The sequence below is a fragment of the Cavia porcellus genome, unplaced genomic scaffold (assembly GCF_034190915.1).
Source record: "Cavia porcellus strain 051 isolate PalLab524CR breed Dunkin Hartley unplaced genomic scaffold, mCavPor4.1 scaffold_24, whole genome shotgun sequence".
NCBI classification, from domain to species: Eukaryota; Metazoa; Chordata; class Mammalia; order Rodentia; family Caviidae; genus Cavia; species Cavia porcellus.
The window spans coordinates 31,121,632-31,148,758 of record NW_026947507.1 but is presented as its reverse complement, the minus strand read 5'-3'; the positions used below and the strand labels follow the sequence as shown (position 1 = coordinate 31,148,758).

Below are 27,127 nucleotides of genomic sequence, written 5' to 3'. Positions count from 1 at the left end.
GAAAAACCCTTTGGAATCTTAAAGACAAACTGGCAAAACAGTGAGAGATGATTTATAGAAGTGACATTAAATATGCATTTGATAAAAAGAAAACACCTGTTTAAAATTCTATGATCTCACATAATGCTTCTATACTAGAATCATGGACATATTTGTTGAATAATTGCACTGACTATATTATATATCTTCATATATTGCAAATAGGATACATATCTAAGGGAAAGCTTTAAGAAAATTATTTTATAAAATGCATATTACCTTTACCTATACTGAAAATTTATGGAACCCCTCTGAAACACTATTTTGTTAACATAATGCCTTTTGAATTTCTTTCCTCAAATAGATCAGTTTTTGTGAAATACTTCCTACACAACCTGAAACAAAGTATTTTATTTAAAAGAAAATTCTGTTGATTTGAATTGGGAGCACAAGGCTTTCTTTTTTAGACAGTTTGCTTTTGATTTTTTTGGTGAAGTACATAATATATGCTTGTTAGTTGAATGTAATGATCTTTCATTATAAGCAAAGTAAAAGGCCAAATTTGGCTAATTTTTCATTTCAAGGAATGAGTTTGTGGGCTTATGCACTTTAAAGAACAGCAACAAGGGCTGGGGATTTAGCTCAGTGATATAAGTACCTGCCTTGCAAGCACATGGTCGTGAGTTCAATCCCTGGTACCCATTAAAAAAAAAAAGCAACAAAAACTAATTACTAATAGCAAATGTACCTTTGCAAAATAAAAGTCAGAAGTAGATGAATGAATGCTTTCTTTACACCCAAGATATTTTGATAATTCTCACAAACATACATTAACTTAATTTATACAGCTCTTTTGTCACTCTTAGATCAACTTTAGTGTATCCAAAATATATCAATCTTACTAATATTGTGAAAAATATAGTATATTCTGTCTAACATTAACTAAACAAGTTACACATATAAAGTAATGTAAAGCAAATGTTGGAATGATCATAAAATTAAAATGATAATAGCCATTGAATAAATATGTAGTACAGATTTAGAGGCAAAAAAGGAGATAAGCTTGATGCTTATTAACAATTCAGCATTCATTGTTTATGCCATGTTTGCAATTTTCACATTCATAACAGCAAGATCTTGTTTAAAATGCAGAATCTTGAATAGCACAAATATTAATGTTTACTTTTGTTTATATTTACTAACATAAAGTCTAAAGGTCCAAGAACTTTGTTAGCTTTAGAAAACATTTCTGTTCCTAAGTCAAATAATATGTGCAGGACAAAGTTAAAGAGAATGTATTCTATCACTCAAAGTCTCTTCTTAACAGCCCCTCTACAAACCACCTGGTGTATCTCTTCTTTTTAGTCTGTGTTTTCTTGTTTCCATATCTTGTACTTATATCCCTTTAAACATTGTTTCCTGACAGGTGATCAGTTCACACCAAATCTTTAAGTCCCTATTTACATACCACCGTTGTAAGAAACCTTCTCTTATGCGATCCTGTCCCAACTAAATGGAAACAATCATTATGAATTTTACAGCTTCCCTTCATTGAGGGCAATGTGGCAAGGTTCTCCTTGACCATGTCCAGAGTCTATGAATTTTCAGAATTGAGGACCAAGCTTCTGGTACTCTGGTTATGACTTATCACAGTGAAAATATACAAAGTAAAATAAGCAAAGGGCAAAGGCACATGGGGTGAATTCCAGGGGAATCAGTACCAATTTTCCAAAAGTTCATCTCAGGAGAGTCGCATGGGATGGGCTTAATTTCTGCATCAATGCATTGTAGAACTTGTGAAGCATGGTCTACCAGGGACATCACTGCAGACTCATTGCCCAGAGCTGTGTATTTGGGGATAGTTCTCAAACATTTATTGGTCTACCCTATACTAATACTTCAGACTGCAGGAGGAAACTACCTGCTTAGGATGAGCTGTGCTGACTGTAATTTAGGTGCAGTGAATTGTTCCTATCAGGTAGGCTCGTGCGGGGTTCCATTCCTGGAATCTTTGTTTTCACATGCCAGCAGGGGCCAAACTTGCCAGCAGGCCTTTCTAGTAACGGGAGTTACAGGACTGTTACGGTAACTCTTTTGGGCAGGTTGTTATACAGTTTGACTTTACATATATGAATGTGTATGTTTTATATTTCAGCTCAACTCTTTTAGAGTAAACTACTAAGGATTGAGTAGGTACTTTTTTCCCTTACTCCAACATTCCAATAATGAACAAGATTCTAGAAAAAAGATATTCAACAACCATGGTGAATTAGGTCTGCTCAAAGTGCAGGAAATAGGCGTGAAAAGAGACCTAACAATGTGGAGGAAGAATACCATCTCTCCTGGATGGAGTCTTTTGCAGTTTATGTAATTTTCTGTATCAATGCATAGGGATTAGCACAAACAGAATAAAAGACTGAAAAATCTATTATGCACAGTACAAAGACGAACCTAACAGCATCTCTTATTGTTAATTATACTCTTTAAAGAAATAAAGGTATACAATAACTTTTTCAATCACTAAAACCTTACTTAATCTTGTCTACTCTGTAATTTGTTATGATTCAATTAAAATGCATGCATTACAGAGCATATGTTAAATTCACTTGCTTAAAAAAGATTATCTGAGCACTTATGTCACTTAAGATGTAGACATTAAAAACTCCTAATTATAATATTTGATACACAGTGTCATACAATGTCTCAGCACCATTCCCAAAGGTAGATGCAATTATTAATTCTAGTTTTAGAGATGTTATTAAAAAAGTAACTGTTTAAGCATGTACTCTAGTATTTATCTTCTCAATTGCTCCATTATACTGAGTTTCACATCTTTGAAAAGTTCAGTCTTTTTTTTGACACAAACTGTTTTGATATTATTAAATGCTTTGTCCTTCACTTTAAAAAATAAAAAACTGAAATATTTCTAGTTATCCCCACTTCATATTTAGTAGACTGTAGTCTTAATGAAGATTTTGTTATTTAACAATTCATAAAAAGTAGTGAGGACTCAACAAGTATTTGGCATTCATGGCTATTATTATGAACTAAAAAGAAAAATTATACTGGATTAAATACAATAAACCTATGCCCATTGAAACCTGATCATTTCCACCAGTGTTTGATAGTTCAGTTTTTGCTACGATCCAATTAAAGTGACTTGTTAAGAAAAGAGCATTTCATTCCTCTCCAAATGGAGTGCAATTAGTGTATATCAGAGCCCATAGACAGGAAACTACATTTGTGATTTTTTTTATTTCTTAAAGATAAATTGAAGACTACAAGTTATAAACAAGTTGTATCATGTCAAATTCAAATAGCAGCTTATAGAGAAAATAGTTTTTATCTTAGATCATGAATTTTTCATATGACAGAAAGCACTATTTATAAGTTTCTAAGTTTTGCTTACTAAATAAACATTCATATTCAAGTTCAGAACGATGACAAGATTCTACAGCTATGGGCAAAACTCCTCACTAAGATACTAGGGTGACAGGGATCCAGAAGAAGCATATTAACTTACAACTACTGTAGAGAACTCCCTGTAGATGACTCACAATTACCATACCCTGTCACAGAGGACATGAACTCTGAGTCTCTCTGAGTTTGCACAAAATCAGGAGGCCACAGTGCATTTCAGATATCTTTGAATGGACCCAGAAGAATGGAATTAGAAATGCTCAGTACTGTGTCAATCAGCTTTCCATCATGTAACAAATACCCGAGCTACTGATAAAGGAAAAGTTTGGTTTTAATTCATATTTTTGTAGGTTTCAGCCCATGATTGAAAGACCCTATTGCTTTCATGGCTCTGGTAAGGTTGCAAATGCATGATGCAACAAAACCACTCATCTGATAGCTAGGAAACAAAAGAGTGAGGAGGAGGACAGAGGGTCCTACAATCCCCTTCAAGGCCATGCCCCAATGACCTGGAGACCTCCCTTTAGGCCACACCTCTTAAAGATTCCACTGCCTCCCTACAGTATCTCTCTGGGAACCAAATTACCGACACATGACTTTGGGGACATTTGCTGTCTAAACTATAACAGGTACCAAAAATTGAGACACAATTCACGCTGACTCTTGCCATTTCTACATGTATGCCAAGCAAATATGTTGACAGATTTTGTTTAGAATATCTTTTAAAGGATTCTTCTGTAGTCAGAAGCATACCAAGGTATTGGTATGGTTTCCCTGGGGAGAAATGGACAGACATGCATACTGATTATTAAGATATTAGTAACCATAGTGGCATGTGTATGCACATGACCTGGTCTTTGTCCCTGTTCTATAAGAATCAGGCTGAGGAACCCAGCTTACGAAAATGCAGACTTTCTGATGAGTGCTCCTATTTGTGAATAAATAATAAAACACTTTGCTTCTTAAAGCAGAACCAAACAAAGGTATGGAAACATTGGAGACTGACCTTGTTCTACAATGCCTGAAGTTTATTGCTATTTTGGAGCTGATCTTCAATCAAAATATTGTAAAGTTGCTAATACAAAGTTACCACTAGCAAGGGAGAGGTCTCAAAATGCAGCTCCATTTGTGATAAATCCATCTTGATTTTTATTATAGTTTTGCAAATCATATTTTTTCATTTTGACAAATGACTCTAAATTACTTTTCACTTCTCATGAACCATATCTATAGATGATGTGGTACATCTTTTGGAGAACAGTTCTTAAATTTTGTTTTGCAGGCATGATAAAAATCTAGATTATCTTCCATGAGCCCTAATTTTTTTTTCAAATTTAGTGTCTCACTGACAGTCTAGGGAGTATTTTGTTTTTCATCCAATGAGTCTATGATGTCAATAGAACCATACTCATGACTTTGTTAAACTGATTTCTGAAGTCTATTCTGGCAAAAATAGTAATTAATGTTTAGCAGAGTTGTATCTCAATTTCTGAAATATTAAATTCATGAGAACTGTCCCACAAGCATTGGTACAGTTTTTGTTTTTTGTGTTTGATGACTTGATGGTGATTAAAGTGAGAGAGAAAACATATTTTACTTCATGACTCTGAAACTAGTCAATTATATCTCCTGTATATAACACTAAAAATGAAAAAATAGTTTAATTTATTTTGTTGAAAAAATCAGTCTTTTTATCACTGTAAAATCTTGAAGTAGTAAAAGCTATTTAACTATAAATAGTAAGCAAGTTACATTTGTATTGCTCATAAATTAAAATTATAGGTTAAACATTGCACTTATTTATTGAAGTCATTGAATGTAGAAATCAATAAACATGAACAGGAACATGTTTTACCTACTTTTGAAATGTTACTTGATCGGCTAGCAGATCGCCCTGGGGATTTGTCATTCTGAAAAATAAAATTAGAAACATTGGTTAAAAGAAAGTCTGCCAAGATGAAGAAATATAAGTGGCAAATAAATATATGAAAAAATGTTCAACGTCACTGGTCACTTCAGAAATGCAAATTAAAACAATATTGAGATTTAATCTCACTCCAGAAAGAATGACTATCATCAAGGACTCAATCAATAACAAATGCTGACAGGGCTGTGGGAAAAAAAAGAATCCTTCTCCACCATTCCTGAGGCTGCAGACTGGCACAAGCACTGTGAAAATCAGTATGGAGATTCCTCATAAAACTAGGATTAGAGATCCCATTCCACTCAGCTATTCCCCTTCTGAATATCTTTCTGAATAATTAAAAACATCATACCATAGTGATATATGTGCATCCATGTTTCTAGCAGCACAATTTATAATAGCTCAATCTTGTAAACAACCAAAATGCTCATCAAGCACGGAATGTGTAAAAAGATGTGGTATTTTTACACAATAGAGTGCTGTTCAGTCATAAATGAGGAAAACCTTGGGACTTTTATAGGTAAATGGATGCAACTTGAGACCATACTCATGAGTGAAATAGATCTGTACGCATCTTGCTATCTCTCTGGCATGAAAAATTGAAAGAGTAAATACAGTATAAAAGGTACAGTAGATATGGTGGAATGGGAAGAAATTATTCAAAAGGAAAAAGGAACTAGGATGGGTGAAAGGAGAGAAGTGCAGGTCAGTTATCCTCTTCATGTTCCTTAAAGAGGTTCATTGGAGAGGAATTAAGAAATTTTATTTTTTTTCTACAAAATAAAATTAAAAATAAAGAAACTATGCAATATCTTTTATCATTAAGAAGAGAAAGAATAGTACAGGGCAAATATATGAATATTTTCAAGATTGTGTCAATGGACACAGATACTAATTGCTTATACAGAAAAACTTTTATCAAAAAATTTCAGTTAATAGCTCAGCATTTGTTAAGCTTGGAGCATTTTCTTACAGGAAATGATTATTTCTCTAGAAAAACTGTGCAATGTGTTTGAAAATAAAGTTAGATAATGAAAGTATGGCTCACTATTTCCCCTTTTACTTTTGCAACCAGGAACTTCTGAGTAAATTGTGGTTCGCAATGCCAGTAAGTATTCTGTGCCGGGTGCAAATCTATGTTCTTATAAAACATGCTCAGTTACTTAATACACTTTTAAAATGTAAAACATCTTTCTTTAATGGTTTAAAATATTAAAAATTATAAGGTTTAATTTTAAATGTTTGAAAATGCTTTAAAAATGTTTATGCTTGTTTTTAAAATTTTTCTAGTTTAGAAGGAAAAATACATAAAAATTGCTTGTGAATAATTTTTTTGTTTTAGAAAAATGTCATGCACTTCTAAAGTTGAAAGGAACATGAAGGAGTTGAGCTGTGTGGTTTGAAGGTCTGGACTTTCTGTCCCTGGCAACCTCAGAGGCAGATTTGGAGTCAGGGCCAGCATGGAGCCTGCATGCTGGTCTGGTCTGTTTGTCCTCTGTACTCTGCCAATTACTGGTGAATGAATAATTGACTGGAAAATCAGAGTACATGAGAATTATGCATGTTCCATGTAAAAGCAGGTCATGGCGCACCCCTCCAGAAAATGCTACTGGAAAAAGCAGCTAACAGTATCAAAACTTTGTGATCTGACTTAACAGTCAATAAAATATTTTAGCTGTGTACATATTCTTGTCTTCTACTTTTTTTAAATTTCTAGAATCAGCTTCAAGGTAGACACGAGCAGACAACTGCAGGTATATCTTGTCAGAGGTTTCTGTTGAGAATTAAGCTGTTACAACTACTCGTGGGCCTGACATTGCCCCACAAACACTTCTTGAGTGTTTCAGAACCTTGGTGACCACGGAATATGGCAGATGTGTCACAGTGGAAAAACAACAGCTACATGTCACTGTGTCTGCAGGGCCTTGCAGATACTCAGCTGAGAAGCACTTTTTCCCTTTCATACAACATCCATCTCGTATGACCACTAATGCCACTGTGGAGCGTGTTATTACAGACCAAGATGACTCACAACGATGCTATTAGTTACAGCCCGTAACAGCCCTGTGATGCAGCTGGAGACAAATGTAGCGGGTTCTACCCACAGACATCCTTCCCTGATTAGCTTTCACTGGTGATGGAGAGGGGCATTTTTCTACTGACATCTCAACTCTTCTTCTAGGGACTGGCTAACAAAACCAATCCATCTTTCCCTCTCGGTGACATTCAGGACTTTGACACATTGCTGTGTGGAAAAGATATAAATAAGTCACATACTATAATAGGTTTTGGGGGCTAAGTTTTTTATATTGTTTTGATTTTTTTTCTGGGCTTACAGGGTGTTTGAGAATGTGATTAAGGTAGAACTGAATTTCCTGAAGGAAGAATCAAGAAAAATAAGAAATTTAATTTGGCTTAGATTATTAATGCTTAAACTACACAGGAATTTGTGGCATATCAAATTAAAATGAAGGATCAGATTCCTTTCACAATTGTGAATGAGTTTGTTATAAAGTTTTAATAAGCAAGTAATTTCCATACTCTTCACCAGCAACCCTTAACCTAAAGAGGAGGAAACATCTGCTTGACATTTTAGTACTTTTTGGAAGTGTTTTAAAGTGAAATTCAATCAATCTCTCTCTCTCTCTCTCTCTCTCTCTCTCTCTCTCTCTCTCTCTCTCTCTCTCTCTCTCTCTCTTTCTAAAACAAGGTTAGGCACCGATAGAAGTAAATGCACTTGGGCAAAGTTCAGTGTTTCTTGTGGCTGAATATTTATGGTTCTATTCTAGCTCAGAGAAAGGCAAGTTCACCAGATGAGCTGACACACGATCATGAACACCAGGGCTGTGTGGGCGGTGATGCGAAGGGGAGATGGCCTTAAATACACCACAGCGCATGCGTTAGCGTGACCAGGTAGCCTGACATTCCTGAACTTGAAGTTCATCACTATACAATGAGGGAGACAATATCTCGAGAACTGTTATAAGGAACAAATGGGTTATAAGTAAAAACGTTTTTCACACTGAGAGGTTAAAATATGACTATTGCTGTCACCAGAAGAATTTCTTTCAAAATCATGGTGATCTTTGCAGGTTTTTAGCATTTTAATTTTCACATAAACACCTTACAGTATATTTTTGCAATTTTGCCTCTACTGTGGATTAGATTCTGGCATATAAAAGTTGAAAAGGAAAAAAAAAATCAAAATCTTCTCTCTACAATTGATTAAGGAAGTAGTTCTTCTGCCTTGCTTTTGAAGCACAGCCTTGGAAGGGCTTAACTTCTTGGAAATCTTCCAAAGCAATCTGTCCAATTTACTACCAATTAACTGGATAGCTCTTCCCATTACCATTGCAGTGACATATTCTTTTCTGTAGATGAGTCAATACGGTTGTCATACCACATTATGATCACTTTAAATATTGTACCCAAGATTAAATATAAGCTGTCTCAGAATCTAACAATCTCACTGTTACCCAAATTATGGTGACCTTGTAGGTCAAAAAAAGTTGGAACCAACATGAATTCCTGTCAGATCTGCTTGAAAAGTGTGGAATCATTAAGCAGTAATGTTAGGACCAAGCATATCCTTCAAAGAACAGGGAGAGAATTTCAGCTTCCTAGGAGTAATTTAATATTTTCAAGAAGTTACAGTATTTTAAATACCAAGTTATATGATGTTTTAACTATCTGGTATTTATTTGATATTAGTTTTGTTTGTGTTTATTGTTTTTGAAATTTGATTTTACTAAATGTACTTGGATTTTTATTACCAGCAGAGGAGAATGATTACCACATGAAAAAATCATTATCAAATTTTGTTTCAACATGTTTGGCCTTTTCTCTCCTCCTCTCTCTCCTTCCTTCTCCTTCTCTCCTTCCCCTCTCTCCCTTCTTGCCTTTCTTCCTTTTTTTCTTTTTACTGGGATTCAATTTAGTGCCTTACAAATGCTAGGCAAAGACTCTACCACTAAGCTACATCTCCAGTCCTACCTAAATATATTTTTAATGCACTACTGCAAGAAAATTGACACAGCTTTTAAAAAAGTGGAATGACCTGTGTTAAAGAATAGGCAATACTTCATCATATTTATATTTGCATATGAATTCTATATGAACTTTGTTTTTGACTGGAAGAGGGCAGTAAGGAAACACAAAAAATTGTTTCAAATGTAAATTGAAGAAAAACCTCTAAATATTTCTGCATGAAACCTCTAATTTGAGATATTCTCACAGAAACGAAATATGATGCTATTCTATGTATCTTTTTCTTTGTTTTACCTCTTTCTCCTAAGATTAAAATTAAGTATATTTTAAAAGGAAAAAAAATAAGATACTTTGTAGACATTCCAAAGAATTTTAAGTGAACAGTGATACTATTTTAGCTCTGCTTACTAAAACTTGGAACAGATGAAAAATATTTTAAAAATATAAATGCTAAACAAAAAATAAACAAGGACATAAAGATATCAAATAATGCAATGAACATATGTTTAATAGATTTAAAAAATCTGTCTATCAAATTAAAAACATTAAATGTCATGAAATATTTAAAAACTATCTTTCCTGAAAAATTCTGTAATAAACATTTTCAAGTAAAGAATTTTCATGGCTGTTCTTTTGATTTTGAGCAAATAAAATTAGAAATACAATTTTGAAAGACCATAAATCTTAATCATCTGAAAATTAGCTAATACATTTTTAGATAATATTTATTTCAAAGGAATGAAAACTCTCTGGAAGATAGCTAGGATCTCTAGGAAAAAGTCGTACAAAAACTGACAATAAACAGCACAAAGCTATCTAGATAAAAATTTATGACTATAAATGACTTCATTATTAAAAAACATAGCAAAAGAATATAATGAAAAATACAATAAAATATAAAAAGCTAAAACTTAAAGCTACAAAAGCTTGAGCCATTAAATAGATTTAAATGGCAGGAAAAATAGAGCAATATTTGCTTAAATAAATACTTGGAAAATAGTTGTAAAATAGATAAGCTTCCCCTAAGGCAGCAAGAGAGCAAAACCAAGTGAAATAAAACATAAAAAAGAGACAGAACCATAAACAATGAAAAAATCAGAAAAAATTTAAAAGACTGCCACCTGAAACATTATTGGAATGCATTTGAAAACTGAGAGAAAATAAACGGTATTCTAGTAAAAAACATATTTTCAAATTTTGTTTAAGATATGGAAGAAAACTTGAAAATACCATTAACCGAGGAGAGATTGAAAAGATGAATACATTTTATATCTCTCTAAAAGGGATAAGGGCTTGGTTATCACAACTGAGCTGCTACTTACTTTTAAAAATATATAACTATGATTTTATTGATGCTATTTTTTCTATAAAAACATAAATTTCCCTAATTTATATTACTAACCTTGTGTAAATGAAGCCTTAACTATTAAGATAGTACTTTAAAAAAATGAAGTGTTCTTTCATTTCATTTAGAATTACATATGCAAACATTCTTCTAAAACATTACAATATCTCTAAATAGCATCGTGTATGTTTAACATACTAACAGTATAACATCATAATTTTTCACACCATAGAATAAATTGAAGTTATCCTAAGTATTTCTTTTTCTGAAATTGTGTCAACATAATTCATTAGACTAATACACTGAAAGTAATGAATTATGATTTTAAAATTAAATGCTGAAATTTGATGAACCTGGTAGTCTTATTCTAAAGTCAGTTCTAAGTAAAACAACAAATGAATAAAGATCTTTAAACTTATCAAGATAGTACTTAAAAATTAATACCAAATAGTATAAATGGTAAAATAATAATTCTATTGTTTCTTCTTGCTATGATTATTCAGCTAGTCTTAGGACTTCTAAGAAGTATAATAACACAAAACAAAATATTACATAGGAAAAATGTTGAAAAACAAGTAAAATCTACTTTTCTTGATGACGCTATATAACAAAATTTCCATTTTCTTTACCTGAACAGAACTACTGAAGTTAGTAAGACTTCAGTATGGTTGCTACGGATAATTATACCATGGCATAGTTTACTAGATTTTTCTAAAAGCCATTCTCTCTTTCTTTTGTATGAGCAGCACAAGTGGATTATGCATTTACCGAGTGACATTGTATATCCCAGCATCCTGTCTGTTACAAGGTAACTAGGAACCAATTCCCTTCAATGAGATGTGAAAAGGACTAACATTTCTCAGTTTTCTTACTGTCAAATAAACCCTCATGAAATTTCTTGCATGCATTTTTTTTCTATTACTCCATACTAGATGAGTAATTATCATAGTAAACAGGACACCAAGTGTCAAAAAGGTGTCTTCTCTTGTGTTCTCCAGTGGGTGTGTGAAGGAGCCCTTGCCAGCTTGGAACACATAACCTAAACAGTCATCAGAGAGAAAAAAACCTTATATTTCTTTTTATCCCTTATATTTTAAAAATTTGTTTATTATAAAAGCTTTATATATCTGAATGGTAATACTGCTAAATCAAAAACTTCTGTTAGTATTATACCTAGAAATATAATAATAGAATTAAAGCTATATGATGCTAAGGAGTAAATTTAACAAGGAAAGCATAAATCTTTATTCAAAATTAAACTGTAGAATTTAATCTAGGAGTTGAAATCATGATCTGAACAAATGTGTGATTGTTTGATGAGAGGATAATTTTATGAAATATAAATCCTACAAAACTGACATATAAACAATGTAGTTCCACTTAAGTCTCTAATGAAGTTATTTCTTTTTTCCTGGAGAAGAGCAGAGTTAGATTAATTATCTTTTAAAAAACAATGCTTGAGATTTAAAACAAATAGACAAGAAAATAGTGAGAGAAGAATTAAGTATTTTTGCTTGGCATTGATAATAATAAGGCATCGATATAAGAAATCAACAAAAGATCAATATAATTCAAAATAGTAAGTCCAGAAATAGATCCAAGAATTTCACTCATGTAAATGGGTTTCCCACATCAGTGTGGAAAGGACAGATGATATAGCCAATGTGACTGAACAATGGCTATCCATATGGAGGAAAAAGTCAGATCCCTATCACAGAGCATGCATAATCAGAGCCACCAGATGAAACAAAGCCTTAACTGTTAAAAATGAAATATTTGAAAAAAGTCTGAATTATAAATTCAGTTGGGGTGGGAGAGGTCTACATGACTGAGACGGGATTCAAAAGTTAGAAGTCATTTATATATTTGATTATATTCTGTCTTGAAATAAATGAAACAGTCCGGAGATTTAGCTCCGTGGCACAAGCACCTGCCTGGCAGGTGCTAAGTCATCAATTCGATCCTCAGTACCAAATCTATCTATCTTCTAACTATCTGTCTGTCTGTCTGTCTGTCTGTCTGTCTGTCTATCTGTCTATCAGTTAATCAACAATTGAGTTAGAATGTAATATAATGCAAAGACTGACGAAGTTTAATTTCTGTAATATACAAAGAAATTTTGTCTATTCATGAAAAAAAGCAACAACAACAACAACAACAACAAAAACTCCAGAAAATATTAGGCAAAAAATAGGGAAAAACATCACTAGTGCTGGTGGGAATAAGAAAAAAGGTTATTCTCCAAAATTCCTAGCAGAATGTAATTTTTTTTCAGTATAATTTGAAAAACACATCTGGCAATATCTCAGGTTTAAAATAACGGTGTATGCCATATTCATATTCTTGGAAATGTTAGCCAGAAAAATAAGAACACTGACACCCAAGAACAGGTGAATAAGGACACCTCATATAGCTTTGTTTTGAACAGGGAAGACCATTCTAAGCAGTAAAGATTGCCAGCCACTGCATCAATGTCAAAAAATTTAAACCCACACTTCTAGATTCTTTTTTGGGGCTGAGACTCTGCAAACCATTCCCTGTCTTGTCATTTCAGTTCTGTGGAACCCCATCTCCAAACTCTGGATAATTCTAGTTGCTTTCTTTTGTACTCTCAGCGTTAGAGAAGAAGGTTGCTTACTCCATTGCCTACATTTGCAACAACTTGGCATTTTTTATTTTGTTTTACATGGTTAATGATCTTTTATAGCCATGTAGTAAATCTTCTATTAAGTTCTCTGTATTAAAACAAAAGACGTTGCTCCTCTCTCCTGACTAATGCATCAAACAATTCTAATCCACAGAAACATAGTTGAATAATTTGTAATAGAGCTACACTTTGAAATATTATGTAGTCTTGAAAAAAGAACAAATGGAATCTCTGCCATTTGGTATAAAGGGTTTTCTACAAAACAATTTTGGGTATGAAAGATAAAATGAGATATAAAACAATGACGTGTAGTATATTTTTGGAGAAATGTACAAGAACAAAACTAGAACCTTCGTATTGGTAGCTCTTGTTACTGTGTAGTCATACTTTGTGTATGACAATATGAACACAGAAAATTCATAGGAGAATATATGAAAAGCCTGTTCCCATGAGTTTGCAGACACAGTGATGGGGCAGGTGGAGGGAAGTCCAAAGAAAGGGGAAAGAAGAGTGAGAGATAAAAGGGAAAATCCTTAAAAGAAAGAGAGCATGCTGGGTCCTTGTTTATATTAAGTTATATACAAGTGTGTTGTGCATATAGGAAATAAGTAATATGCAATTATACCTTTCTCTATTGGCAAGTGGTAAGGTTCCTAATATATTATTAAGATTAAAAAAGGGTTAGAGATAGATGTGTTGAGGGTAAATGTATTTTTTAAATTAATAAACAGATTCCTACATGTGTTTATGTCTTTATAGATACATGATCAAAAAGAACTATGCTTCTTCAATTTTGGCTATTAACATAGCAACCCATTCCCAAGGGTGGCCTTCAGTTCTTCCATTCATGAAAGAACTGAAGGGGACAGTCAAGCTTACAGGGACATTCTAGCTTTCTCTTTCAATATGTTTGTATTCAAAGTTTTAATATTTTAAGTTGGCAATCTTTTTAAAATAAAATATCCAATTAAGAAAATTAAAGGAACAATGGAAATTTAAGTCTTATTCATAAAGAGTAGGTATCATAAAGGGAAGTGTGTGTGTGTGTAACCAAAACGATCTGGAGGAAACAATGTTTAACCCAAACTGTACAGTCCCAGGAATACAAAGCCACTGAGTTTCTTATTTAACCAAATGGAATTTGTGGAGAAAAGACACAAGAATCATAGTTAAAATACTTTGACTAGAATTGCAGATTCATGGCCTACTATGTACTCCTAAGAAAATCATGTACCTTTTCTGACCATGGCTGGTTGTATCTGCATAATGTTCATAAAAAATACTTGTACATCTATCTGACAGAATTTTTGCTGATGCAAGCATGATAGATCTTATAAAACTTTAGTAGGATTATAACTATGATGTATTACTATTATTACATTTATTATTGCATTTTTTGTAACATAGAATGCCTGAAAATATTCACTCAGGAACAAATGCTACCAACTCCTACATACAAGTTTAATGAGGAAAGCTTGCTAATTTATTTCTCTAGCTTCACCATCACTATGCATATAAAGTCTGATAATTGAGACCAGAATGCCATTTCAAAGGTATTTCTACACAATATTTGGGACTTCCTTAAAGGTATGTCTTATCTCAAAAATGCCAACCATTCAAAGAGGATTCTATAAAATGAAGTCAGACATCACAATAAGCTTTCTAAATTTTGATATAGAAATATTATGTAGTTATTCATTCAATAACTATAATCATGGATAAAAACTATATTTGCATTTGGAGAATCTAAAAATTTGTGTTGGCTAACAAATACTATAAAAATCTCCGACAGCGACTTTTACTCTTAAAAAATTATTCAAAACATGCCTTTGTTTTACATATTGTTAAAGAAACATTGTCCAGAGATAAATGACACAGCGTGCTAAGTTACTGGTGTGACTCCTAGCTTGAAAGCAAAACAAATTTTTGATATTGTTTTCTAAAATTTAAATTTTGTACATTTCAGCACTGAAAATGTTTCAAACAAGCCTTTTTTGGGTACAAAAGAAAAGGAATATGGTAAAATGGTTACAGTTAATTGGCAGAGTATTTGGGAAAAGAACTGAGCGCTCAGTTTATATCTCTATATAGAGTCGCAGAAATCAGGGGTAACAGTTGCTAACACGCAGAAGGTGATGATTTCACTTGAATTGTTTGTGTGAAAATGTGCTTGCTATCTTTTTAAAAAGCATTTTTTTAAAAATCAAGTCACCATGTACACACGCATAAGTGTACAGTCTGTTGAATATTATAAAGAATAATTTATGAGCAGTTTTATTTTTTCCCCAAATTTTGTTTTACATGACTAAGTTCACATTAAACAAGAAACTTACTAACAAACTTTGTCGGGTTTTTGTATTGATTCATGCATAAATTCTCTTTATTAGGAGGCCATATATGATATTTCAGTAGGTTTCTTGCTTAAAACACCCAAATAAAAATTTACCACTGATTGCGTTTTCATATGGGGATTTTCTCTGTACCGTGCTCACACCCACTGTAAATCAACTACTAAGCCCTCCCTAATTACCCAGTTTGGAAGTGTCGCTTGTTACTTTCTGGACTCTGATGGATAAAAGTACAAAAATCCTTTTTCTCATGTGTAGCTTCATTATTATTATTACAATTAATTTTGCTATTTTTTAATCAAGTTGATACCTTAGAAAGTTATTCTGAGGATATGGTCATATTTTATCAACTACCATCTGCACCTACTCGAAATTTTCAAATTTTTTTTTGTGTAAGAATTACATAATTTTTCCACAGGTTTAATTCAAGATTGGAAAAATATTGTGAATCAGCGCACAATGGCTTTGATATGAGCAAATAGGAAGCTTGTTTTGATGGCAAACTAGAAAATATATTTGTCAGAAGTATAAAAATTTTAAATAGTAAGCATATTTTTGTTCAAATAAAACATGCATTTAGTCAAATTTTTGATCTTAGCAATTCTCCTCTACTTGTGGAAGTTTCACTGATGGGAGGTGTACAGACTGCAAGGCTTTCCTTCCAAGTCTGATTCTTGTTCCTCACTGCTCAATTCAACTCTCTGTCTTTTTCCCCCCTTTCAATAATATCTAAGGAAATAGGATGGAACTTTATCCTTGGATATAAGTGTTTTGCTTCTATAAAATAGATAAGGTTACATATGAGATTTTTCTAACTGAGCAAATGGACACAACAACTTAGTTATGGATCAAAAACAATTCCAGGTGAGCTAAGACCTTCATAGCCATTTATGTATGTTCATTTTTTGTTATTGTTGCAGTCTTTAATCATATTGTAATAGCATCCTCCTAGGAAATGTGTTGCTGTAAATATATCTCTCAGTCTCTCTCTGTCTCTCTCTGTCTCTCTCTGTCACTCTGTCTCTGTCTCTGTCTCTTTTTCCCTCATTCTTTCCCTCCCTCCTTCTTTTTTTGTTAGTGCTGGAGATAGAACCCAGAACCAGGCATGTGCTAAGCAAACACTACCACTGAGTCACACCCCACAGCTGGTATCACAAATCTTCGAGAAAATCTCATGGATTCATGTAGAAATTTATGCTGAAATTCAATCCGAGTTTGCATGCATGCAAATCTCACACATACATGAAAAGAAAAACCACAGTTGGATTGCTTTTAAATTATTAATCAATCTTATCATAGCTACAGTAATTTTGATACATCTCTTTTATCTTTTTTCCTCTCCATTGCCATGGAGTATTCCTTTTGAAGCTACTCTTAAAGACTGACACATTTTAGATAAGATTTTTAGATACACATTTTAGATAAGATTTTTAGAGTAACTATCCATTATTATTATTACATGAATTATTAGACAGTTAATGGAAGTTAAGAAAATGAGTGACTGCTTAGCTTCCCAAAGGTTATCAAATTTAACCTTTTCACATATCCTTTCTCTTAGATCCATGAGGAAAAGTATACACATGGCACCAAAGAGTTATATACATAACTCTTTGGTTATGTATAAAAGAGTTTGATACATAACCAATAGCGTATTTGCCACAGTGCTTGGGTTTAAATTCTAACTCCAATTGTGGTAGTGTCTCATATCTTCCCACAAATCCCATTTGTGCATTGGTGGAGTGCGATAACGAGGCAATCATCTCAACTTTGTCATGAAAATTAAACAAGAAGATAATGAGAATGCTTTTGGTGTGGAAACTAATGGCCGAACAAATGGTCTTACAATTAATTTCATATTTTATGTGAACTTTAAAACTTAATTAACTGTAGCCTGCGTGTCATTACACTAGAGGATGAATGTGTTTGAAACACAGGTGTGAATGCAATTCTCCAAATTTTGAACAAAAAATTGTTTTCAGAACTATAACAGGGATAATTTCTTCACAGATTTGCCCTTCAAGTCTCTGACAGATCGCAGGAGAAGTGCACAACCCTGACTCTGACAGGAATAGGTCAATGTGGCCCATGACTTCTGCTTCCGTTTGAATGGTACAGTCCCTACACCCAGTGAGCACTGGCCACTTCTAGGAGAATTCTAGGTTGGCAACATGTAAAGGACATCTCTAAGGAAATACACACACCATAAAGATGAGGCAAGAACTGATTTTGCAGGCTACCATGTAAGATATCAAGTCATAAATTTACAATGGGCATGGTACTACTTAGAAACAAGAAGAGGAATGAATGTGCACTCAAATAAGCCTGGTAAAGTTTTAGGCCAGCCCATTACTTATAAGCTGTGTAGCCTTGGCCCTACGATGTTACTTTTCAGTGTCTCATTTTACCCATTTTACCTCATTTTACTCATTTTCATTAGGTGCTTTTTTACTGATCAGAAATACTCTACAAAGGTTAGGGAGATATCTGGCACAAAATGTTTCAAAGCATTAATTATAAGAAGTGGTGTGTGTTTATGCATGTGAGTTTGATTTATTTCACTAATGAGTATGGTCTCAAGTTGTGTCCATTTATTTATAAATATTGAATAGTCTCCCTAGTGTAAGAAATGGTAAGAGTACATAAGAGTTTATAGTAATCATGATTCCCCATTACATTGCTCTGAGGCCTTATAATGTCTGCATTCATTAATTGGAATGGTTTTATCTTAGTTTGTTTGATTTTATTATCTGTGATATAAAACAGCTATTTTAAAGAAAAGAAGAGATTAGAATAGCCAGTGCTGATTTAGTATCATCTTACTCTGAAGTCCTACTATGCTTTTGTTTTTCTGTTGCCTTTGGTTTTATCCTATTATATCTTATTGGATATTATTATGTGCAATAGTATAAACAAATTTTCTATGGAAAATGAGATAATATAGTAGCCATTGTTCGTTCTCTGCTATTTGGTTCTGAAAGTCTTGTAATGCTTTCATTCTCTTGAATAGTTTTATACTGTTTTGTTATGCTTGATACTATTGTATATCAAGCTATGCTCAACTATTTCAAAGAAAGAGACACTATGGTAGTTACTGTTAATTATGGGTTGTCTTGTGGTAAAATGCTGTGTTACTTGCATTGTTCTGATCTGATCTGCTTTGTTATGTCCTCTTTTGAAATAAAAAAAAATTTAAAAAAGAAGTCTGAAAATAAGAGATTTTAGCTGATCAAGTCCAATGAGCTCCGCAATTCTTTATTACACACATAAAATCCAACCCAAATGTTATAAGTAAATTGTAAATAAAAGCACTATGTTTGCTATGCAAGTTCAGACTTTTAAGAAGTCCCGAGATCCTAATCCTAGCTATGTTCCTGCTTGTGAATTCCTTTTAAAAAAGTTTTCAAGATTGTATGCAGATACACTTATTATTGGAGACACAATTGATTTTGGTTAAGTTTACGTGTATTAGTCTTCTATCTTCATTTGATAAAGTGTTTCTCAAGGGAAAAGACATTTCTGTTAAATTTTATTCTTCTTTAATCCAACACAATGTCTTCTTGAAATGTCAGAAATATTGAATTAATTAAAAAGAACTACTTAATAATTCAATATTTGCTTTAGATATTGGCCTAAACATTTTTGAAAATACTAGAAAGCAAGTACTTGTATATGTTGGTAATTTTTATTCTATTTCATTTTTGAATCACAGCAATGTATATTTTATGGCATTTATAATAAAAATGTAAAACTGTATCTGTTTGTAAAATGTACTTAAATTATAAAGTTGAAAATATTAAGCAATATTGGATTGATTTGGGTAACAATTTACTATATTTTAGATTTTATAGGTAATAAAAACTCTGCTATTATATCTATGTCAGAAGTGTCCCCAGTCACAAAGTTATTGTTTTATATATTCAAGCTTCTTTAGTATTACAAAGAGAAGCTATGATGTGAACTGCTCACATGCAAAAATCTGAGAGTTGAACTTTAATTTCAGTAGAACTCACAGAGATCCAACACATGCATATATGTGAACAAAATGAATGAGAATTACTATTTATTAAAGTCATTTGAATTTATCATAATAGAAATAATCTCCAGGGATAACATAAAATCAGGGCTAGCAAATCTGCTAAAAGTGCTCTGCTTTACTATCAGAAGTTCAAAGATGTTAAGATATTTAATCATTAATGCATTTTAAAGAATTACTGGCTTGTCAACCAATGCTTTATTGAATGAATAAAAATCAACATTTCCTAGGCTCCCAGTTATAATAAAACAGTTTATGGCACAAAAAATTTAATTTCAAAAAATCTGACAAGTATGAAAAAACTCTAAAGTAAAGAAATTTCATGATGACATGCCAAAACATGGATATGTGCTATCATTAAATTGAAGAGTTCAAAATAGGGCAGAGTTAGTAAATTATTATTTATCAACAGGAAGAGTTATGTGCTTATGTAATCAGCTTTTTGGTTGTCTTTATAGAGAAATAAAATTGAATTTTTTTTGCTTGGCAATAGATTTTAAGGGACCTTTCAAGTTTGGAAAATATGACTCATTTTACTTAAGGACTATAAAAGTCAAGCATTCAATATACAAAATTATCAGGCTTAAATTCTCACTTTTAATTTGTTTCAGAGTATCAGATGCACAACTTCATAATGCTTATTTGTACAGAGTAACTTATATTTTATCTTTTTTGGTAATGTGTCATTTTTATGGTCTTACAGACAATAGTATTGACTATTTTAAAATGATAATGTTAAACAATTAAATTACAGTCAAATAGGATCAAACAAGCTGCAAGCTATACAAATCTATTATTTCTATGTAATTGCAAGCAGAGGCTTAATTTACTAACCTATCTATAGAGGGCATTAATCCTGTTAAAAGATGAAGATGTTCTTTTTGCACAGGAATTCAAAGAATATGCTGATCCTTTTTTTCCCCCAAAGATGTGAATGCCTTCTGAAAAGCATCTCCAAGACTGTGGTTGGTGCTTTGAGAAGTGGTGGACTCATCACTCCTGTGCAGCTGGTTGTGGAGGACAGTCACAGGCAAAAGGGTATCACTAATAACCAAAGAGCACACAGAATTGCTAGCTTTGAAGTGATTGTTGAGCAGCAAACTAGGTCCACAAACTACCACAGATCTAGAGAGATTATATTCAGAGTTATTCCAAATGGGCAGATTAGCACATCTGTTCATAGAAATAAATAGCCACATAAAATTGACTTGTTCAGTTACTAACGTGTGATCATTTATCATGTCACAAGAAAAACTGAAATCTTCTAGAGTGACATAATATTGATTTATTTTAACAGGAATTTTATGTATCGAGCATTTAAAAAAGAGCTATAAAAGTTGTGGCATGAAACCAGGAAATATAGGCCAAAAAAGTACAATAAGAGAAAGTAAGCAATGAAATTCAAATAATAACACATTTTACATTCATCATTGCTTAGAAATTAATTTGAAAATAAGTCCTCTTAACTTGTACAATCTGTGGTTGTAACGCAGTATAAAGGGTATACGGAGACATAGAATTTCAAGTCGGCAATCCTCACACATGAGTTATCGCTTTATTATTTGTTCATTAGCTCTACAGTCTTGGCAAACCTTTTCCACTTTTTGTACTTTTTATTTTTAAATAGTCTATGTTGGGGGGAGATTTAGACTCTTGAAAATTAAGTAGCAGACATAGATAGATATTTGCCTGTGACCCCACATTGAAACAGCCTTCTCACTATTATCAAAATCCTGCACTATTTGTCACAGCTGAAAAACACAGTGACATACCATTATCATTCAAAATCTGAAGAGGACATTAGGATTCTTTCATGACAGTATACATTCTTATGCATTTATGTAAATGTATAATAACATGTAGCTGCCACTTAATATTATGAAGAATAATTTCATTTCCCCAGAATCGCCTGTGCTCTACTGATTCACCTCTCCTCTCCAGTCCTGGCAACCACTATTTTATTATTTTTAAGTGTTTCCATAGTTTTGCCTTTACAGAATGTCATATATTTAGAAATATAGAACACACATATATATATATTTGTTTGACTTCTTTCATTTAGGAATAAGCATTAAAATTTCCTCTGTATCTATTTATGATTTCTTGCCCATTTTATAGGTAGAAAATAATATTCTATGCTGTGGTTTTATCAGTTTGTTTATCCATTCACCAACTGAAGGACATTTTGGCTGTTTCCAAGTTTTGTAAATTGTTTCTAAATCTACATAAATATTATGTAGGTTTTTTTTCTGAGTACTCAGGATTGAACCCATGCCCTTCACACTGAGCTGCATACTCAGCTTTCTGTCCCTTTTTAAAGAAATAGTCTCTAAGTCACCAAGTAGCTCCAGCTGGCTTAAACTTAATGATCTTTTTGCCTCAGCCACCTAGAGTGTGGGGATTGCAGACATGGGCTAGCATGCCCAGCTTATGAACGTTTCCATTAGGATATCAGGACACACAAATTTTCCACTAATTGGGTAAATACAAAGGAGCATAATTACTAGTTCCTAGCTAAAAATAAATTTACGTTTCTTCCAAGCTACCAAGCTACCTTCTGAAGGAGTCATGCCATCCTGCATTTCCATTGGCAATGAATATGAGTGAATGTGTTCTTTCATAGCTCCCAGATTTACAGCCATAGCACACTATACAAGTCTATATCAACATAAACCAGTGTTTTTACAAACTGGAAAAAGATGTAAGAAAGAGATGCATTTTGGGGTAAGTATAAGCAATCAATAAGATGTGGAAAACTGAACAGGGTGATAAGAAATAAAAAACTGAGTCAGTAATAAAACATCTGCCACACAGAAAAACTTAGGACTCAAAGATTTTACAGCTGAATTCAAGGAAACACCTTAAGAATGAATACCAGTTCTCTCTTAATTTTTGATTTTCTAAAAAAAAAAAATAGAAGAGGAAAGATTTCTTTCAAATTTATTCAGGGAGGCCAGCCACATTCTGATAGTAAAACCAGACAAGGACACGCACACAAACACACACACACACACACAAAAAAAAAAAAAAAAAAAAAAAAAAACAAAAAACAAAAAACATAAAGCAGAAGAAATGAAAACAGAGAGAAGAAAAGAGAGTAAATTTATAAATCAATATCAGTATTCCGGTGAACACTGATGCAAATAGTCTTAACAAGCACTAGCAAGTCGAATCTAGCAGCACACTGAAGAGATTATGCTTCATAATTGCATGGGATTCATTCAAGGGATGCAAGGATGATTTAGCCCACAAATCAATACATATGATGTACCACATCCAAATGAATCAAAAGCAAAACAGTGTGATCATCTTACTAGATGTAGAAAAGTCATTAAATAAAATTTAACATCTCTTCATGATAAAAACTCTGAACAAATGAGGTGTGGAAGAAACATACCTCCCTAGTCCAAGGGCTGTATGTAACAAGCCCACAGATTACATCAAAGTAAATGGGGGAAAATACCGCTTTCTCTTTAAGGTTTAGAAAAAGATTCAGATATTTTAGGTGTTTGCACTGGTTTTATTCAGCATGGTTCTGGAAATCCCACCCAGAAAAATAAGAAAAGAGAAAGAAAGAAGGCATCCAAATTAGAAATGAGGAATTAACTTGTAACTGGCTGTAGAAGAGATGATTTACACAGGGCAATCTCCAGACTACACCAAAACCTATTAGAAATAGTGAATGAATTCAGTAAAGTTTCATGATGTAAAATCAATGAATGAAAATCAATAACATTTATATACTTCCATTGGAAAATGGCATTAATAAAGCAATTCCATTTATAATAGTTACAGAGAATTCTAGGAATAAAATTAACTAAATAGTGAATAATATCTATAATGCATAAGTTATTCATAAGAAATTAAAGAAGATTCAAAAATATGGAAGGATAGCTTATGTTCATGAACAAAAAGAACCAATATTTTAAAGTTTCCATGCTGCTCAGAACAATTTGTAGACCTATTTCTATCCCTCTCAAAATGTCTATCATGGAACTAGCAAAAGCATTGTTAAAATTTGTACAAGGCTAAAAAATTATCCAAACATGATAAATAATCTTGAGAAAAAAAGAAGAAAGCAGCAGGCATCACATGACTTGACTTTAAAATGTATTACAAAGCAATAGGAATAGAAGACAGACACGTGGATCACTGTGACAGTGTGTAACTCAGAGATAAACCTACACTTCATTAGCCCGTAATGTTCCACAAAGATCCTGGGAAATATTCATTGAGGAAAGAACAGTCTCTTCAATAAGTGATATCTGCCTAACTGAATATCTCCTTGCAGAAGAATGGAACAAGTTCCTTCTCTCTTAGAGAAAAAAAAACCCGAAAAACAAAAATCAACTCAGTATAGACTACAGGCATGAATGTAAACTGAAGACTATGAAAATTACCAGAAGAAAACATAAAGAAAATGCTTTAGGACACTGGAATGGACAAGGATTTTTTTGAAGATTCCCAAACCCTAGGGAAAAACAAGCAAAAAAGAAGGAAAATAAGCAAGCAGATTATCTCAAACAAAACTACACAGCAAAGGAAGAAGTTAGTAAAGTGAAGAGACAACCTACAGAATGGAAGAAAATATTTGCAAATTATACATCTGACAAACAGTTAATATGTGGACTACGTAAGGAACTCAGAACAACTCAACATGCAAAATATTTGAAATATTAATAATCCAGTTTTAAAATAGACAATAGACCAAAGCAGACATTTATGAAAATAAGATATAAAATGACTAACATTCATATGAAGAAATGCTCAATATCACTAATTTCAGAGAAATATAAATAAAAAATGTACAATGATGTACCTCACTTCAGTAAGAATGGTTACTGTCAAAAAGACAATAGGTAAAAATATTGTTCAGGATATGGAGTAAAGAGAACCCTTGTTCGTTGTGGGTGGAATGTAAATAAAATATTCAAAAAATATTAAACTACAATCCAGGAATCCCACTAATAGGCAGATACCCAAAACAAATGAAGTCAGCACGTTGCAGAGACATCTGTACTCCTGTGCTACTGCAGCAGTATTCACTAAAGCCTAGAAATAATCTGTGTCTACATCCATTAATTGAAGAATGAACACAGAAAATGTACATACGCAGTATACCAATGGGACGCTATTGAGCCTCAAAAAGGATGTGATCCTGTCATTTGTGGCACTATGGTTAAATGTGGAAAGTATTATGTCAAGTGAAATAAATCAGGCACAGAAATGCAAATATCATATGGTCTCAGTCTTACATGAATTACAAATAATTGATCTTATGGAAATTGAGAGTATAATAGTTCTTATCAGAGACTCGGGAGAGTGGAAAGCAAGATTAGAAAAGACTGGCTTAATGCGTGCTTTTACAGTTAGATGGGTAAGAAGGTTGAGAAGATATTGTTACCCAGATTTTAATATTACATACATTACATATGAATGGAAGTTTCATGTGATACATTAAAAATATGCTCAACTGTATTAAACCATAATAGTAAGAGAACAAACAATTTAACCTGTGCAAATATTTGAACAGTCCACACAAAAGAAGACAATGGATGACAAATATTCACATGCAAATTTGCTTGACATCAGGGAAATGCAAATTTGAGCCACAGTGAGCTTCACCACAAACCTATTAGGATGACTGAAAGTCAAGCAATCATACAAACAAAAAATTATGACCACTGCAAGTGTTGGCGGAATATGGAGGAAAGAGGAGCTCTCAAACACTGTTGGTTGGAATATATAAAAATACAATCACTTTGGAAAAATGTTGGACAATTTCGTAAGAAAAATGCACATCTACCATGGGACTCGGTTATTCTATGCTTAGATATGCAGCCAAGAGAAAATTAACAATATGTTCAGAAAGACATGTATAAAATTTCACTGGAGGCTTCCTTGTCATAATAAAATAGCAAAAAGGTCCTGCAGCAAGTGAGAGGCCAAGCAAACTATGAAACAGGTACACAGTGGACTCTTAGGAATAAAAAACAATGGATGTGAATATATACAGTAATTCTCAAAATAACAAACGCTGAATAAAGCTAGACCAAAAATGAGTCCACATTTGTAAATACTTTGTAAGCCAATTTTAGAATGGGACTCTAATTCTAGGGTGTGACGGCCACAGTGACGGAAAGCAGATTAGTAAGAGATAAAGGTGGTAGCCTTGGCAGGGTGGAGGAATTATGTGGGAACACGAGGGTCTTTGGGGGAAAGATCTGTGTATCATATTTACACTAGTAATAGTTTCACAATTGTATAGACAGGTCAAAATTTAACATGTTGTACTTTATAAACACTTTAAAGTTGCAGTATGTGAAGTACTCCTTGATAAATTTGCAAAAATATAACAGATCACATCATTCTTCTGCCTAAAAGCTCTCTAGTGATGTCTCATTAGTTTTGGAATAAACTTTAAAGTTCCTCCTATGATTTAAGTGGTTGTACATGCTCTGACCCACGGCTGTGTCCTTACCTCCCTCTGTCTCTCTTGTGTCACTGAATACATTGAGTATGTTCCTGAGGAAGAGAACTCACTGTTCTCTCAGTTTCATGAACCTTCTCTACAAAGAGTCACAGTCTTGTTTCCTCATTCTCTTTAATTCTCTGGTCAGATGCCACAACCTCAACGACAACTCCCCTGGCCACATTAATTACAAGAGAGCCAATCAATGTGTTATTCTCCCTTCCATCGCCACAAGTGACGTAGCTCCCTGGCTTTTTATACCACCTGGCATTTTTTAAAACATTTGTTATTTGTTATCTATTTTTACCCATTAGAATGTGAGTTTTGTACTGGGAAAAGCTTTATATAGTATTAAACTTCATCATATAAAACAATGCTGAATACATTATTAACTCAACAAAGTTTAGTCAATACAAGTAGTAATCTAGATAAATCCTAAATTTTTACCATACACTACTGCATTGAAACAGCTCTATTATTTCTTTAAAAACTTATTTCCATTATTTTTATTCTTAGGAGATGCTACAGTGTTAGATGTATTAGGACTGGAAACTTTAAAGAATTCTAGAAACTGTTTCCAGCCTAACTTTTCCTCAAATTCAAAGAATCAAGCTGAAGTGGGAAGCGATAACTAAAGCATTTAAAACATCATCATGCCTGAGAGACACAAGGTAAGAAAACCAAGACTTTTCTTTTAAAAAAACTAAGAACTATAAAAAGGAAATCATCAGTAGATACTAAATTATAAAATATCTAATAAATATAAAAAGCAAAGCATGCATCAAATATGCTTTTATTCTTTTACAGTCAGCAAATAGTTATTGTGCACCTTTATGAACCAGAAATTGTTTTTCACTAAAAATAAAGTCTTGCATAGAATATAATTTACTCTGTCCATGCTTTTAAAAATCCTCATGTCCTATTTAGTTATTTATTTTACTATATAGAAGTGAAAGGCCTAATAAATGTATG

At 32.8% G+C, this 27,127-nt stretch overlaps 1 protein-coding gene across 13 annotated transcripts in view; it reads right to left on the bottom strand.

Annotated features, from left to right (window-relative positions):
• Marchf1 (membrane associated ring-CH-type finger 1) overlaps positions 1 to 27,127 on the bottom strand; it is a 687,536-nt gene that overhangs the window by 137,011 nt on the left and 523,398 nt on the right. For all 13 annotated transcript variants that reach the window (XM_063234805.1, XM_063234809.1, XM_063234812.1 and 10 more), the window contains one exon: positions 5,259 to 5,309. In XM_063234805.1, the coding sequence (XP_063090875.1) occupies positions 5,259 to 5,309 (51 nt within the window). The remainder of the gene's footprint in view (positions 1 to 5,258; positions 5,310 to 27,127) is intronic.